This window comes from Ammospiza nelsoni, chromosome 7, assembly GCF_027579445.1.
Source record: "Ammospiza nelsoni isolate bAmmNel1 chromosome 7, bAmmNel1.pri, whole genome shotgun sequence".
In the NCBI taxonomy this organism is placed as follows: domain Eukaryota; kingdom Metazoa; phylum Chordata; class Aves; order Passeriformes; family Passerellidae; genus Ammospiza; species Ammospiza nelsoni.
In genome coordinates this window covers 36,076,909-36,092,936 of record NC_080639.1, presented here as the reverse complement: position 1 = coordinate 36,092,936, position 16,028 = coordinate 36,076,909, and the positions used below count along the sequence as shown (strand labels likewise).

The 16,028-nt window shown below is 38.4% G+C and overlaps 1 protein-coding gene across 1 annotated transcript in view; it reads right to left on the bottom strand.

Annotated features, from left to right (window-relative positions):
* ARHGAP15 (Rho GTPase activating protein 15) overlaps nt 1-16,028 on the bottom strand; it is a 323,268-nt gene that overhangs the window by 92,953 nt on the left and 214,287 nt on the right. Inside the window, exon 11 of the mRNA XM_059476533.1 lies at nt 9,379-9,456. Coding sequence (XP_059332516.1) covers nt 9,379-9,456 — 78 coding nt within the window. The remainder of the gene's footprint in view (nt 1-9,378; nt 9,457-16,028) is intronic.

Here is a 16,028-nt window from a genome sequence, read left to right as displayed (position 1 = left end):
TGTAGTCAAGAACAATTAATAATTTCTCTTCTAATGCTTCAAGAAGGCATCTAATGCTTCAAGACATCTCACTCAGCTTCTAGCACCCGATCTCCAAGGACACAACTCTCCTGCAGACCCAACAGCCCTCTGAGAGTCACTCTGACACTCAGCATCCTCTCGAGTGGCACTAAAAAACAGTGATTAAGTAACTGAATCAACACCAAAATGCCCCAAGAATGTAATAAGGGAAGATGCTTTCCAGGACTCTGATAATTTGCTCCTGCAAGAAATTCCACTGAATTTTTACACAATAACAAAAAAAAAAAAAAAAAAAAAAAAAAAAAAAAAAAAAAAAGAGGAAAGAAGACAGGAATATTCAGTTCTATATCCATAAAAAAGGATGTAGTGAGCACTTGAAAATTCCTTAAGAGCAGTGTTATATTTTTAGCAGTAATGTAATTCTAGGAAATATGTAAGCACAAATGAAATAGTCTATATAAGAACACAGGTTTCCTCATAAAAGTTTCCAATTTTCAGAGAAGTTATACTTTAGATTTTCTCCTTTTCCTCCCTGAGTTTTTAGATTTAAGTATTTTCAATTTTGGACCACATCACTCTTAACCCATGGAGCTCAATACTTAAATGCATTACCAAAGTCTCCTCCAACCAAAAAATCATTTGCTACTCACAACAGATGCCCCTACCACAGCATTTATGGTTTCCCCAGTTCTCAACACACAGAACACCACAAATACCACGATAAAGCCAAATTCCCTGGTGCAACGACTTCTCATCCCATGCCACCCTGCAGGATATTATGCAGTGTACATCCATATATAACACCATCCTTTTTTGTTGCAGGCTCGTGTTTGTCAGCCACTTTTACACACAAACCACAGAATTGCAGATATTTACCACAGGGGAGGAAACCACCCCAAATATTAGGCCACACCACAGTCTTGTAACACATTGAGCATGACCAATTATAAGTAGGAGCTCTGCAGATTAGTTCTTCAGGGTGTCCATCTCCTCAAAGCACAAACATCCCATGCAAAATATACTCGATACTCAGTTCAGTTTATGTATAATCGAGTCTGGCAAACCTCACACTCAAGAAACGATCCCATCATCCTAAAAATCACAGGTAGAAAGTTGTCCTGTTAATACTTTCACCAAACGACTCAATAATTTATTTCCTTTCCTCGCTTTTTTGGCTCTCTGCGAAATGGCATTTCCTGTAGCCCTTCCATCAGAACAACAAACAAAGAGTCACCCATGACAACGATGAGCATCCCCCAAAAAAAGGCAGCCTGCAAAGCTCCAGTCCTTCTCAGCAACTAAACAACACTCCTTGAGGGGTTATCAAGAAGCTCTTCAACTCCTCCAAGTGTTACTAAGCAAGACGCTATTGTAACGCAAATGGTGCTGCGGGTAGGGAAGGAATAAAAGGCACGTTTGAAATGCTTCATCATACAATATATGCCATAAAATCCATGGTATGTTTGTGGCTGACCACACCGACCCAGCCTGCTGCCTCTTCTGCCCCGTTCCACTGGCTTATTCAGCACATGAAAAGGAAAACATGACAATACCACTCGTAAGAGAAATTTTACAGAGCTGCAGATTGGGCAACTAAGAATTCTGAATATTTTTCTGTCTGCTTTTTTTTTTTCCCTTCACACTGAGCACAAAATAGTTATATTGGAAATGCATCAACATTCAAGCTCTATCCATTCTTATTATATGTATTATATACGTATAACGTGCATATGCATACATACATGTATTATTCACAAAATAATTTGAAGCATTCATTGCAAAAATTCATATTTCCATTAGATTTTGTACCTGACTTATATTTAGAAGTCATTTTTGGAAGTGCTATAGTTTCTCCCCTTCCCCTCTGGAAAGAGAATGGGAAGATGTGGAACGCATATTTTCCTTTTAATAATATATAATAATAAACTTTCTGTACCTTTAAACAGACAGAGAAAAAGAAGAACCCACATGAGTAACATGCACATATTAATTGATTCACCAAGTACTGTGGGCTCAATTAAAGTATTCTGTTGTCAGAGTTTTAAAGCTTGGAAAAAAAAAATTAAAAAATGAAATTCTTGGCTACAGCTTGGCATATGCAGGTCTTAACCCAGAAGCAAGCTGTTTTATAATTATTTTTGAAAATTGCTTCAGTCCATTTTATTTTCTGTGCTTGCCTGGGAAGTGTGAAAAAGAAAGAAAAAAACTATTTTTGACTCAAGGCTTTCAAGACATTTTGGTTCTCAGCTAGCAAGTAACCCAGTTTGAGCCTGATATTTCCATCGTGAACTTTGGATCACTCTTACTGGTTTCTCAGTGAGACTGGTCACATGAAAAGCTGCTGGCAGACATGAGGAAGACTTTGCTGCCTGGGCTGTGCTTGATCACACCAGGAACATCACCAAGGCTGGAGGGTGGCTTTAAGGCTAGACCCCCACCAAGGCACATTTGTGTGTTTTTAGGGATACTCATATATGCCTAAAAAATAAAATCAATAACCTAAAACATCTAAAAAGATATGAGACAGCCAGATATAAAGGGAAATCTCACCAAGGTATGCACACAAGAAATTAAGAAACCACAAACAAAAAGGAAAGTGACTGCAAGAGAGAACCATTCCTCTTTATTTTCCCCTTTTTATCCAGTGTTCCTTGCTGCAATATTAGAATGAAGCCCATGACAATCCTCTTGGCCATCCATGTCGCTGCTCTGTGGCTGCTGGCAGCTGAGAGGGGACCTGCCCTCCTGTGCCCATGGAGCCTTTGTTAGGGGGAGGATCAGAGCCCCTGCCTGCCTTTAAAATGGATATATTGGGGTCAGTGGAAAGATATAGCTTTTTCTGAATGGGGAGTTTTGTTGGTTTGGGGTGGGACTTTTCATTGTTGTTGGTTTGGGTGGGGGCATAAAAAAGCCCATTTTTTTTTTCTTATTTTAAACAAATAGCGCTGTGAAAAGAAAACACTTTTTTTTTTTTTTTTTTTTTTTTTTTTTTTTTTTTTTTTTTTTTTTCATCCAGCTGCCTCCTCCCTCTTTTCTCCCCTCCTAAAAGCTTCCTTCACAGCCACCCATCCCATTTGTGCTGACCTGGGGGCTCTGTTTCAGAGGCAGCAGCTCCAGTCTCGTGCCTGTGCCCGCTGAGGCAGAGCCAGCCAGGAAACCACCCTGGTTCCTGATAGCCCAGCTCACACAGACATATGGTCCCAGCAAGCTCACGGAATCAGCAATATTAAAATTGAATAAATAATTAAATTTAAAAAAATCCCGAATATTTGTCCCTCTTCCCTCCCCGTTCATCGATGAAGAACGTGTCAGTGGGGTTGAAGAATCCTGCTGGTTAAAGGTACCATCCTTAGCTGCTCATATGGTCAGAGCTCTTGCTTGTCAATTAGATCAATCTGAGTCATTTTAGAACAATAAATATAAGTGCAGATGGAATATAAACATATTGAAGATTACTGTTTCTGACGGCTGTTGTTTATTAAATCAAAAATGATGTCGGAGCGAAGATTTTGTTGGTATTTCAAATGGAAAGGAAAAGTTAATGGGAATTAGATATTTCTTAGGAAAGAAAGCAAAACAAAATAAAAAAAGCAAACCCCAAAATCCAACAAACTACCACACCACAACCTCCAAAAAAGCCTATGGGTAATAAAAAAGCAGTGATTTTACCTAAAATGCCACCTATGAGCAACCTTTAGAAAAGGGATATGGCACCTATAAACTCAAAACACTAGGTATGTTGAAATCCATAAAATTTCCAATTACTGCTTCAGAATTTATTGTGCACATATGGAAAATAATACTTGTAAAAGAGAAAGGGGTTTGTGCCTGGTGCTGTCAATACTGTGAAGGATGGGGTGATTATAAAGCAAATTAACAATACTTTTAAATGTGCATTCACTTATCTTTCCAATTAAATCCTTGTTAAACAACTGCACAGACAGTAATGGTGCTTCTGCAAAGCACTGATCAAGACAGTTTTATTGTAATTTTTACTCTGTAACAATTAATCAAGTAGGCATTTTCTTTATTATTAAATTATTTAGTTAATAAATATTCGCAATCAGTTCACGTATTTCTGGTTCAAACTTTACTCTTAATTATTTCCTTACACTGAATCATATCCTGCTAAATTCTTATAGAAGAAGCAACATAAATATTTTAATTCTTATTTTGTCCAAGTACTTTTTTTGTTACTGTGAGGTAATGGAAGGAGGAGATTAAATTCACTTTTTTTCCCCCCTCAATGTAGGAATATTTGGATATCTTTGGCTGCTCTTTTCCATGTTCCACAAGAAACACACCTCTCTGCAATAACACAATATTTAGCCTCTGTAAAAATTCCCATATTTGCCCCTGCTTTGGTACATAAGCAGAGTAACAGAGCTGTAAAAACACAATCATTGACCTTTGGATGGTCTGTGGTGCCTTGCAGTTAACACACAAGGTATTCCTAATGAAATAAAGAGATGCAAAGGTCATCTGCACAGCAAACACCCAGCATTTTGCAAACAAAGCTCTGGATATAAAGACAATTAGGAACTCTCTTGTATTATGCATGAACCAACCCTTGCTGAATGAACCAGTAAGTACTGAAATCTGTATTTCCATGGTTAGATTCCCTGAACGTGTATGCATTGAGATAAAATCCTGGTGCTTCAGAAACGTGTTGTGAACTCTTTATAGCTCTATTTTTCTTTTTTTTTTTTTTTTTAAGTTAATTTAGCACTCATGAAAATTGCTTGATTGGCAGCCATAGAAAGTGAATGCCTTTCCAGCTACTGAGCAGATTAGCACAGGAAACATAAAGAAGGAAGGTTCCAGCTCCTCACCCAGGTGTCCATGGTCTTCAGCAAGGAGTTAATTGAGGATTGACGGGAAAGGAAGCAGGACAAGGAACCTGGCTTAGCCCAAAGAACATCCTCATGTTCACAAAACATTAAAAAACATCCTTATAAACATGTGTCACACGCCCATACACGGGGCCAGATGGGGTTTGGTGCAACCTGGCCTGGTGAAAGGATTCCCTCCCTGCGGCAGCGTGTTGGAAAGAGAGGTGCTCTAAGGTCTCTGCCAACCCAAACCATTCTGGGGTTCTATAATCACCACAATGGCTTCAACCAAAGCGAAGAAAAATTCACTTTTACTCACAAATTCTGATGGGTGAAAAGTCTTCCCTTTTTGTTCTTGTTTTTCTTTATCAGGCCCCTTTTTGCCCCACTCTTGCTGTATTTTGCTGTTGAAAAGCACTTCCCCCCTGTCCTCAGGTTCGTGTAGTGGTGCCTTAATGACTCTGAGCAGCCCCACCTGGGGCCATGTCAGACCCTCCCAGGGGTTTGGGCCAGAACAAGGGATCTTTTCAGCAGTACCTCATACCCTGGAACTGCCAGCATACCCTACAAGGCCTAACAGACCCATAAATGTTATTTTATCACTTTTCCTACAGGTGTGAATTAAAACAATATCCTAATAAATACGTGTAAAGGATTTAACTTACTAGAGCTTGTGTAAAATCAGCAGAATCCTCTAAATAGTTGTCTGGTTTTGGTTTGTTGTTTGTTTTTTTAGCATTTCAGCTTTCAGACTTGACCAATAATATGGAAATCATAAGAGGAATAAGTATCTCTAATATCTCCAGCTATCATAGATGCCTTTACTGTAGGTGCTCAGCCAAAAGTATTGGCTGCCTGGTGACTTTGTTTCTAAAGCCCAAATTTTTCAGTGCTTATAGACCAAGAAAAGAACAAATTTCCTGATGTCAGTTTGGTACAAGGAACTTCTCCTGCCTTGATTCAGTGATTTGAAAAATGATGACTTAGAGTTTTGAAAGTGCTGAGAGATGTTATAGCTCAGTCCTCTGATGATCAACTGATCTTTTCAGCTCTTAATGGGAAAATAAATCATAGATAAAAGATAATCCCGTTGCGCAGAAGCAAAAACGGTCTGATATCAATAGACTTTTAGAGGAAAAAGAAAACTGTGAGAGGCATAAAGTAAATAACGTAGTTTGTTCCGCTGCTGCTCGTGTTGGCAAGGCCAAAACCCTCTTCAGGAGCTGCCTACCTCAAGAAATGAGAGCAAAACACAAAATATATTCAGAGAATTAAAAAAGATACCAGGTTTGGGGTTTTTTTCATTGCAAACCCCTTTTCATCCCTAAACATCTAGAATTTCAAGAGTCTTTTTATATTTTTACTGTTCTTGTTTCTTCTTTAATGATAAAGCTGACAACTGTTAGTTTCTTCTCCTTTCATATTCACCAGTTCTCTCATTTAATTTTTGATGCTGCAGATGACATTAACAGTATAGGAAAAGGAGCCAAATTAAGCTTTGCTATATTCTAATTAATGATTATTCTAATAAAAAAAAATACTTTGATATGGCAGCCAGCCTAGAGTGCCTTCTATAATCCTCAGTGTGATGCATATTATTTATATCCTCTAAATGTAGGTGTAGCACAATGGCAAAGTAAGCAGGAAGAAAGAGCCCAATGAGTATTTGGCCTGTAGAAGAACTGATTGCAGTCAATCTCTGCAATGCAAATAGGCTTTGTCAGAACATTTGCTTGCATTTATAATTAAATTAAGCTTTAACTAAAAGTTTTTTTTTTAAGAAAGTAGCTATGGTAAAATCGTATGTATAAATACTCCTTTCCTACTGTTAACTACCAAAAAATGAAGGCACAGGGATTGACCTGAGGAGGGCACAATAATTACTGAGGGATGGGGATGTGTGGACAGTGAGTTATTAACCATCATCCCACTGCAGAGCTTGGAGAGAATGGCAAAAAAGAAGGTGGGGAGCACACAGTAGTGTTCCTGGTAACTTTATTTTCCCTTCATGAAGCCGCCTGAAAGTGCTGCTGACCTCAGCACCCAACTGACTGGGAACACCAGGCTCTGGGACACACTGGAAGGAGAATGCTCTCCCAAGCACACCACAAATAAATCCTGTTTTCCCCATCTCCCCACAGCATTTTCCAGGTGCACTGTGACTCAGTGGGCTCTTTCCTGCCTGCAGATCCCTCCTTAGCACAGAAAAAGGATGCTATTTGCACTGTTGAAACAGTGGCCAGCTATCCTTTGTGTCTGTGCTCCTTCTTGAATGTTATAATTAAAAACTTCTGGATTATTCTTTGGGAGCCACAGTGCTCAGTTCTTCCACTTCTCACGTGGGGTGTCGGGGTCACCCCTGGGGACGGTTAGGTGGCATTAGGACTTACCTAAATCAGCATTTCTGCATGCATTCACCTGAGGAAAAACCTAAGTACAGACCTGAAATTTTTTGTAGACAAGATTTTAAAGGATGTGTAAAGGGAGTTTGGATAGATATCACCACTGCCATCCAAAATCCACTCCATTGTGACATAAAACACATGAATGCCCTCGTTTTATCAATAAAGAATAACGTAAGAAAAAGTGATTATCACAACTGATAAGATGATGACATAGTTCTCCAGGGGCATTAGTTTTCTTTGAATTTCCTGTGGTCACTTAGTAGGCAGATTTTTTTGCACATGCCTTAAGTAACCAGTGCCAGACTGGCTTTAATGTACTATTAACTCCACCATTATATTTTCATTTTTCACAGTAGTATAAACCAGAAGGAAAAGGTGTCTGGTCCCTCTCTGCTGCAAAAAGCCAGCTTAGACTTCTGTCTAGCTTTACAGTATCAGCCCATCTGTTTTAGGTGAAAACTTGAGCAGTAATGTTAACCTCAAGTATGTTAACCTTTGGATGCCACGAGACATGATAGACAGGACCATTATTTTTATGGCACAGTTTTTTCCTGAGCAAAGAGCTCAAAGGCAGTGTAGAAGGATAGAAAATCCCATTTTTGCCTATGTGTCTCCAAACAAAATACAGCTTACAGTCATTTTGAAGCCAAGGCAGGCTTCATTATCGACACACAAATACCCAACAACTATAAATTTAAGAGAACCTAAGTAATGAATCAAAACTGTGAGGCTGATTGGTAAATGATGATTTATTCAGTCTTGCTGAATTTTGCTGGCATAAATACTGACTCCTCATAAACCAGAGTTCACCCTCCAGTTTCAGCTGAAGACGAGACTAATCTGGAGCAGCTGAGGAGGTGGCAAACACCTACTGATCCCCCGAAACTCTCCCTGGAGATCTAAATGGAGGCTTGAAGGTGGCAATATTTTTACATCTCTCCTATCTCTCAATTTCATGAGAATTTCTGAGTCAAAGCTCTTAGTTTATGTATATAGTACCATGCTAATTGAGGGAGTTGTTCTCCAGCAACTATCACCCTCACAGAGAATACACAATATTTAGCAGTTCTGGTAATAGTCCCCAGGTAACTTATAAAAAGAGCATAAAAAGAGCATAAAAAGTAGGACAAAATGTTGCAGCAGCTCCACATTTGTACTTGATTCATTCAAAAGTGTATAAGGTCTTAAATGCAATATAAAATTTGGTATTTTTCCCAATTTATGAGAAACTTGATTCTATTTTCTTGTTAAGCATTATCATGAGATTCACTATCACTGTTGATATTTGCTAAGCTTTTAAATGTGGGGAGAGTTAGTCTTTCTTAAGAGTAGTAAACCATTTGGAGATAAATGCATTTGTCATTCATCCTTATTAGTTCCCAATATCACCTGTAACAGGATCTGCTGATCAATGTTAGATTTCTTTAGGCCACATCAGTGAAAAGCGTGCTGTTGTATTTGTGGAAATATGTTTATTATACACAGAATCTGTGGAAATATGTTCAATAAATACATACAGGATGGTTCTAATTCTGGTTAGCAGGTCCCCAAAATATTCATCTTTCCTCTTCCATTTTCTGGGGTCAAACCTTTGTGTTTTCAAAATCAGTGGTAAATCTTCCACTGACTTTGGCAGAGCCAGTACTCCACTTTTAGTCTTTCCTTTTAAGTTCTTTTCAGCACCTTTTTCTCTTTCACTGGTTTCCTTTGGATCCCTGCTCTACTTTTGGTTTTGTTTAACTTTCAACATCCAAACAATCTGCTATTTTTCCTTTTAATCTTCTTCATTCCCCCTCACTTTGATTCCTTGGTTTCTACATATGCTTTGCTTTTTGCCACCTTATTTCACGTCTCCATTTCCTCCCGTATTTTTAGATTTGTTTGTTGTTTGTTTCCCATCTCAAGTTTAACTACTATTTTCCTCTGCTTACTCTGCTCTTTTCTTCTCTCTCCTAGCTGACATTTCCCTCTGTGCAATATCTTTCTACCTTCCCTTTCCTCTCTTTTCCAAAACAGGGCTCATCATTCTATGCCACTAATGTATAGCAGATTCTGAAATACTGTCATCTGAGACAGTTGAGTACTAAACAAAACATTACCAGGGTGGAGGAATCACTTACCCTGATTGACAACAAATCGTAACTTCTGTATTGTTGCCAGATTGCCGCTAACTCTGTATATTCCATCAACATCTAGACCTGAAAAAGAAACACATATTTCATTTTAGATCATACAAGTATTTTTCTTTGTATGCCTGTTGTCAGGAAGGCAGAAGCACGCTCGCAAGCATGAAGGAGAGCAGCGCAGCGAGCGACTGAGAAATAATCCACCTGACAACAACTGAAGTGCCTCCTCGCTGATTAAAGCAGCAATGAAAAATAAAAGTGGGAGATTAACTTAAGTGAATACAAAACACCTAGCTGTAATTATCTTGTAATTCTGTCAGCAGAATACGGCTCTGCAAGGGGCTTTGAGTGTGGCAGGAGAGCAAGGGGGGATTGGCTCTGGTGCTCTCGGGAAGGGATGTTTGGGACGGGCACAATGCCGTGCCAGCCCTGCTTGAACATGGGATGTTTGGGATGGGCACGGTGCCGTGCCAGCCCTGCTTGAACATGGGATGTTTGCACCAATAGTGCCAGGAAACTCCTCTGCCTGGGCTCTGGGCTTCCAGACATGCATTTCTGAGGCTGTGACCTTTTCTGAAAATAAATCACTGAGGTGCCCACCCGGAAATCACGTGAGACTCCACACAACTACCATTTCTCTACTATATTCTTCATAGTGTCTCAGACAGGTTTGAGGATTAAATTAAATATCCGAAGTAGCATATGCCCTGGAGTTCTCTTCTTCACTGATATAGGCCATTCTTTTCAAGGACAACACGACAGTCCTTGCTTCTCCCTGCATATCCACTCAAGGTTTATCTTCTAGGTGAAACTAGATGTCATACTCCCTTTTGTGACATATTATCTCCTACAGCAAGCTCTGTTGATATGAGTGTTTAAAATAGCACTTCCAGCCCCTGTTGCATAGCTGTAGGATTTCATAGCACATGGGAACCGCTCTCCTTTTCCAGGAGAATTCACTGTGTGCAGCACTGACCCAACCTGTGTGCTCAAAAATCAAACCCACTAAAACATACATTGTCATTTCACATTTAAAACTTGCAAGTACAAAAGAAGCCAAGAGAAGCTACACAAATCAGTTTTTTTTTTTGTTTTTTGTTTTTTTTTTTTAAGGCTACTTATCCCTCAGAACACAAGTTTTAATTAGGTTTTGGCAAGCAGTTTCAGAGAAAGCTCTTCTCCTGGAAAACACTAATTTGTCAAACCCAAAAATTTTCAGGAAACACTCCCTGACAATGTATCTAGGGGGAATAGTTTTCCAATTTGGGGTGAGGAAAAGGAAATCTGAGAGTATAGGTAAGAGTAAAAACAAGTGGAAAAGCTCAGAAGCCCAGCTGTGATAACAGTTGATGAAGAAGAAGCTGAATTTCAAGTCTTTATTGACACTTACACCATTCCTTGGCACACGAGTGCCATGGCCAATGACTCAAGTCATTGGAGGCATTTCTCCTCCAAACTATAAATATTTGAAAAAACATACTTTTCCTTTTGATGAAGACTGACACCATAGAAAATTTCTTGTCTGCTTGCATGTTTGTTTTGTTTCTTTACAAAATACATTTCTCATTTTACGTCTATGCTGCCAGGAACATCCTGATTTGGTGTGCATTAAAAAACTTATTTTAGAAATTAGCAATTATTTCTTTTTTCTGATTATTGATAATAACTCTGTGCTTCTCTGTGTGTTTTATTAGATAGTTTTCTACCCTGCACCTGTGAGTGTCCTGTAATATAATACTGAGAGTGATGTTTCAATTCAGGAAGATCTCCCCTTTGGATACAGAGGGATAAAGAAAAAGTTTATTTAAGAGAAATCAAAAAGGATTTAGTAATCAAGAAATCTTGGAAATTATCCATCTGCTGGATATATAACATATGAGCAAATGGAAATTACTGAAATGTTTAAGTAATGCAATTCTAACTTAAATTTGGAGAGTTTAATTCTGTTTTAGTAAGGGGAGAGTGAAAGACTAACTCCCAGCATAGGATTGTGGGACTCTTGTGGCAGAGGATTAAGAATTGCATCATGTAAATTGAAGTCTAAACCAGAAATTAAAAAGGAAAAATAAATCAAACTAACAATCAGGCAATCCACCAGACAGAATGTTAACTTTTGTTTGGATCTAGCTCAATTCAGTTCTTAACCTCATTGGTTATATGGAAGTGAAAACAATCCATGTCACTTTGGGTGAAATAGTCTCACATTAAGAGCATCAATTTGGAACCTGCATAAATCACCCAGATCAAGTGAAAATTAACAAGCTGTGTTGTAAATTGGTGGCTATTACATCTTGCAACATGGTGTGGAGTACACAAGAGCATTATTATTGTTAATAAATTAATTTTGGTCCAGAAATGAAGTTTGATTAGCATTTTATTTGGGCACCATACAATATGGCAGAGAGAAAAAAAATAGAAAAAAAATTCAAGCTGATTATAACATCCACATGCCATCAACTTTCTGCTCCAAGAACTTTGAAAGTTAAGCTAAACCAAACCAATGCAAATTGGTGGATTTGGACATCCTTTTCATGACCGCATTATCTTAGCTGGATTGTTAACAACTTATTTTGGAAATCCAGTTAGGCACAAAGGAGAAAGGCAGAGAAAGAGAGAGAAAAGTACATTTCATAGTTCTTATATCCTGATTCTGTGAACAATTTTCAAAGCAAATTCACTTTTAAGGGCACCCATGTCAAGAATAAAAACACCACTGCACTGCTGTAAGTGTTTCTTCACGGCAGGCTATAAATACTTAGGGAACAGGATGAAACAAAAGCCTTGCCCAGTTTCCTATCTGGTGCTGGAGTTTAAGTATAGTGGCAAAGAAACTCTCAGGAAAAGATATTTGGTATAATAAAGTCAACTTTAGTTCACTATAGGATGACCTTCTTGTGTTTTGTAGTGGGGTTTATCAGGGAAAAATCACTGGATTTTGCCCTAAAGGACAACAAGTATTTTATTTGCTTTATATTCCAGTCTCCAACTCTGTTTCTGTTTGTTTTAATGAGGAACCTGAGAACAGGATGGACCCACAATTAGAAATTATAGCCAAAAGCACGATAATGATTTCCACACTAAATTTTGTGATGGTATAAGAAATGTAGGAAAAGGTCTTACTCATGAACTCATCAGTTCAGCTGCCAAACTATAGCAAATTTTAACTATTTTCGTTAAAAAAAAAAAAAGTACACAGGTGCTCCTGATGAAAAAGTTAAAAGGCAACTGGACTCGGACTTGGCTGAGATTCATGAGCAATAATAAAAGTTACAGTCACTCTGCACTGCACAGGAGATGTTAGAAGAATATTTATTTAAAACATTTCTTGCACTCACTCCTATCCAAAATAGAAGTAACAATGAATGCAGGCCAGTGTCAGATCTAGGACCAGTTTGAGTTAGAACCAGGTGCTGCATCAAAATATTAACAGACAGAAGGAAATTAGAGTTTAGGCGATATATTTATTCCAAAAATGTTTTTAAATACTAGATTTCAACATTGATTGAGGTAGTCCAGGTGAATTATGAACTGTCTGCAGTTAAATGTTCTCACTCATTTCTGTTGCATAGAAAAAAAAATCCCTCTCCCAAATCACACTGGATTCTGTCTAATCTTAATCTCTATTTGATAATACCTTCAAACTGAATATAAAAAGAAATTCTCTATGTGCAGTGAGAAAGGGGTGGTGGTACATTTCTCTGGGTTTTAACAAGATTTAGAATTTAAAACAGCACTAGGTAACTTCCTGCATGGAAAACCAGGGAACTTTCACAATTAATGTATCCTGAAATAGGTGTGGTCCCCAGGCCTGTTTTGTAAAAGAAACCATCGTGCTGGATTCAACAACAAAGTGAAGTACAAACTTGAAGAAAGGCATTCTTTAGTTAGTCCTTTCATTTAAAATCAGTTATGTTCAGGGCAAAACTATTGTATTTCAAAGGAGCCTATTATGCCTTCCCATAAACAGAAAGATCATACGTTTTAAAACTGAAGTATCATTATGCAATCAAGCTGTTGTATTATAAACTATTTTGTGGGCTCAGATGCCCAGGGCCATCTTTACAAATATTTAAGAGGTCATTATCAGGGTATGTTCTCCCTAAAACTATAATTCTTTCCTCGTGTTTTCATATGCATCTTACCATAAATATCTGATTTATAAACAAATTTTTTTTCAAGTTTACTAAGGGCACAAAAGTGAGGCAAGAAATCATTTAAAGAAGCAGAAATTAGTGGATGCAGCAAATACATCCATGACAAAATAATGTGATGAGAACAACAAAAAACAACGGCAACAGAAATAAAATTCCACAAAAGGACCAATATATGTATTCCAGTAGGAGGAAAATCATGAAGAATAGCAAAGAATGAATCTAACACACTAAAATTGGACATTAAAATAATGTATCTACATAGGGTGACAAAATGAACCCAGAGTTTCAGGTGAATGTTTGAGCAAAAATAACAATTTTTTTTGTCTGAAGCCATGGAAATCAGAGGTGAAAATGAAGAATGTCACGAAGCAAACATGGGCTACACCCCACAAAATACAACACAAAGTGTTGCTGACATCCCTGTCCTGCTCCTCGGTGCGGCAGAGGGTGGGGTTGGATATTCCCAAAGCTGCTGGAGCAGTGCTGGGGGCTGGCACTGGGGCTGGCTCTGCTCTGACGGGACCCAGCTGCTGTTCTGATCACCAGAATTATCCTTTCTTGTTCTCCTCCCAGCAGATTATCACACTTTTGAGCCTTAAAACATCCCAGCAACATACCAGCAACATATCCTTATTTAATAGGGAAACAGGTCCATCCCCTGTCCAGAGGGAGTACCTGGCTACCATGGAAATGGGTGCCACAAAAATGTCATGTTAGATATTTCTATCAGAGCTTAAATGTGCCTAGGAGGTCAAAGAGTCTGAAGGACAAAAACACAACCACTGTTGTAAAAACCATCCATTTCCACTGGTGGCCACAATATGCTTGTGCCTCACATTTGGAAATGAAGCACAGAGAAATATTTGGAAATGACTGAGGCTGAAGAGTTATTCTGATATTGTAAAAGCAATAAGAGCAATGTTCTTGGAGACTGGCTAGACTGACCTCAGTCACAGACAGACTACTTAAATAATTAATTCTGGGCACTATAAACAAATAATTCATAACAAAATATCATTAATCCCAACCAGCATGGTTTCATGGAAATCAGAGGTTTGTCTAGCAAACTTTTTGCATTTTTTAAAGGAACAGAATATTTGAGAGGTTCTGGTTGGTGAAGGCAATGGTGTTGAAATAGTGTTTGGCTTTCTGTGCCACCTTTGACTTAGTACCACATGACATTTTGATCAAAGCACTTGCATTCTATAGAATTAACAGGGCATATATTACATGGATTAAAATCTGGCTCGGTGACAGACCTCAAAATGTGGTAGTTAATGGGAGATATCAGTTAGCAGGGCCAGGACTGGCACAGCTCTCGAGAGCGGGGCTCTCATCCAGTGCCATCTAATACCTCTATCAGAGATGGGACAATGAGAGGAAAAATTCCCTTGGCAAAATCAGCAGATGACACAAAGGTCAGGGAGATATTAAATAATGACAAGGACAGGTAAAGTTACAGAAGATCTGAGCTACTACCTTAAACAGCCACAGTCTGGCAAAATCGGGTTTAGTATGGAGGAACACAAGGTACATCCAACACTCTGGATTTAGGCTACAAAGGACTTGAACTTTACTTTAAATAAAGATTTGATCTCTGAGCTCAGTGCTGCAACAAACAGGACTAATGTAATGCCTTGGATTATCAAGGAGTACCAAAGAAGCAGGGATGAGATTGAACCTCTTCATGGGCTACAAACAGGATCTGTAGTAAAGCACTGCACTTGATAGCGAAGCAAATAACAAGAAACATAAAATAAAAGCTTTGTTGATTCCTATTAAAGTGAGGGAAGTGTCCTCTTCATCTGTACATTTTATGTGATTTGAAGGTACTGGACTTCCTTCCAGCACTGCTCAGCTGCAGGACTTGTGACAGCAAGCCTGAATTCAAGGTAGCATCAAAAAGATTTTCGTTTTTCCTGTGATTAGTAGAAATCCAACACTGCTGTGGAAGTTAGTAAAGGCAGAGAGAGTGGGGGAAAAAAAGGAGAGGGAATATTGTAGTAGTTCTTTAAATACTATGAAACAGCTCTATTGGAAGTGTCTGACATGAGGTTTGGTGAATCTCCTTAGGAAATTAGCTGAAAAGAAATAATTCTATGTTTGACTGCAATAATATCAAGAAGATGAGGGGCATTCCTACATAAAAAGAGAATCTCATTTTTTCTTGCAGTAATAACTCCAAGATGCAATGAAAGGAGAAAAGCTTGACTAAGATCTTATTGTTTTCAAGACCCTATAGAAACTGTTTAATGGAAGCAATTAAAACACTGAATATGAGCATTACATACTGAGAATGAGTAACAAGTGAATATGATGGAGGATATACTTCATTCTGTTTCATATCACTCGATGGTAGAATTTCCACTTCGATATTTACAGACAAATAAATAAGGGCAGTGAGAGTACAAAGCAAGTGTAATTTAAATGAGCACACAGTTCACTGCTGCGCAGGGCTGCTGTTTAATGCCCAAATCAAGCTTGCTCTGC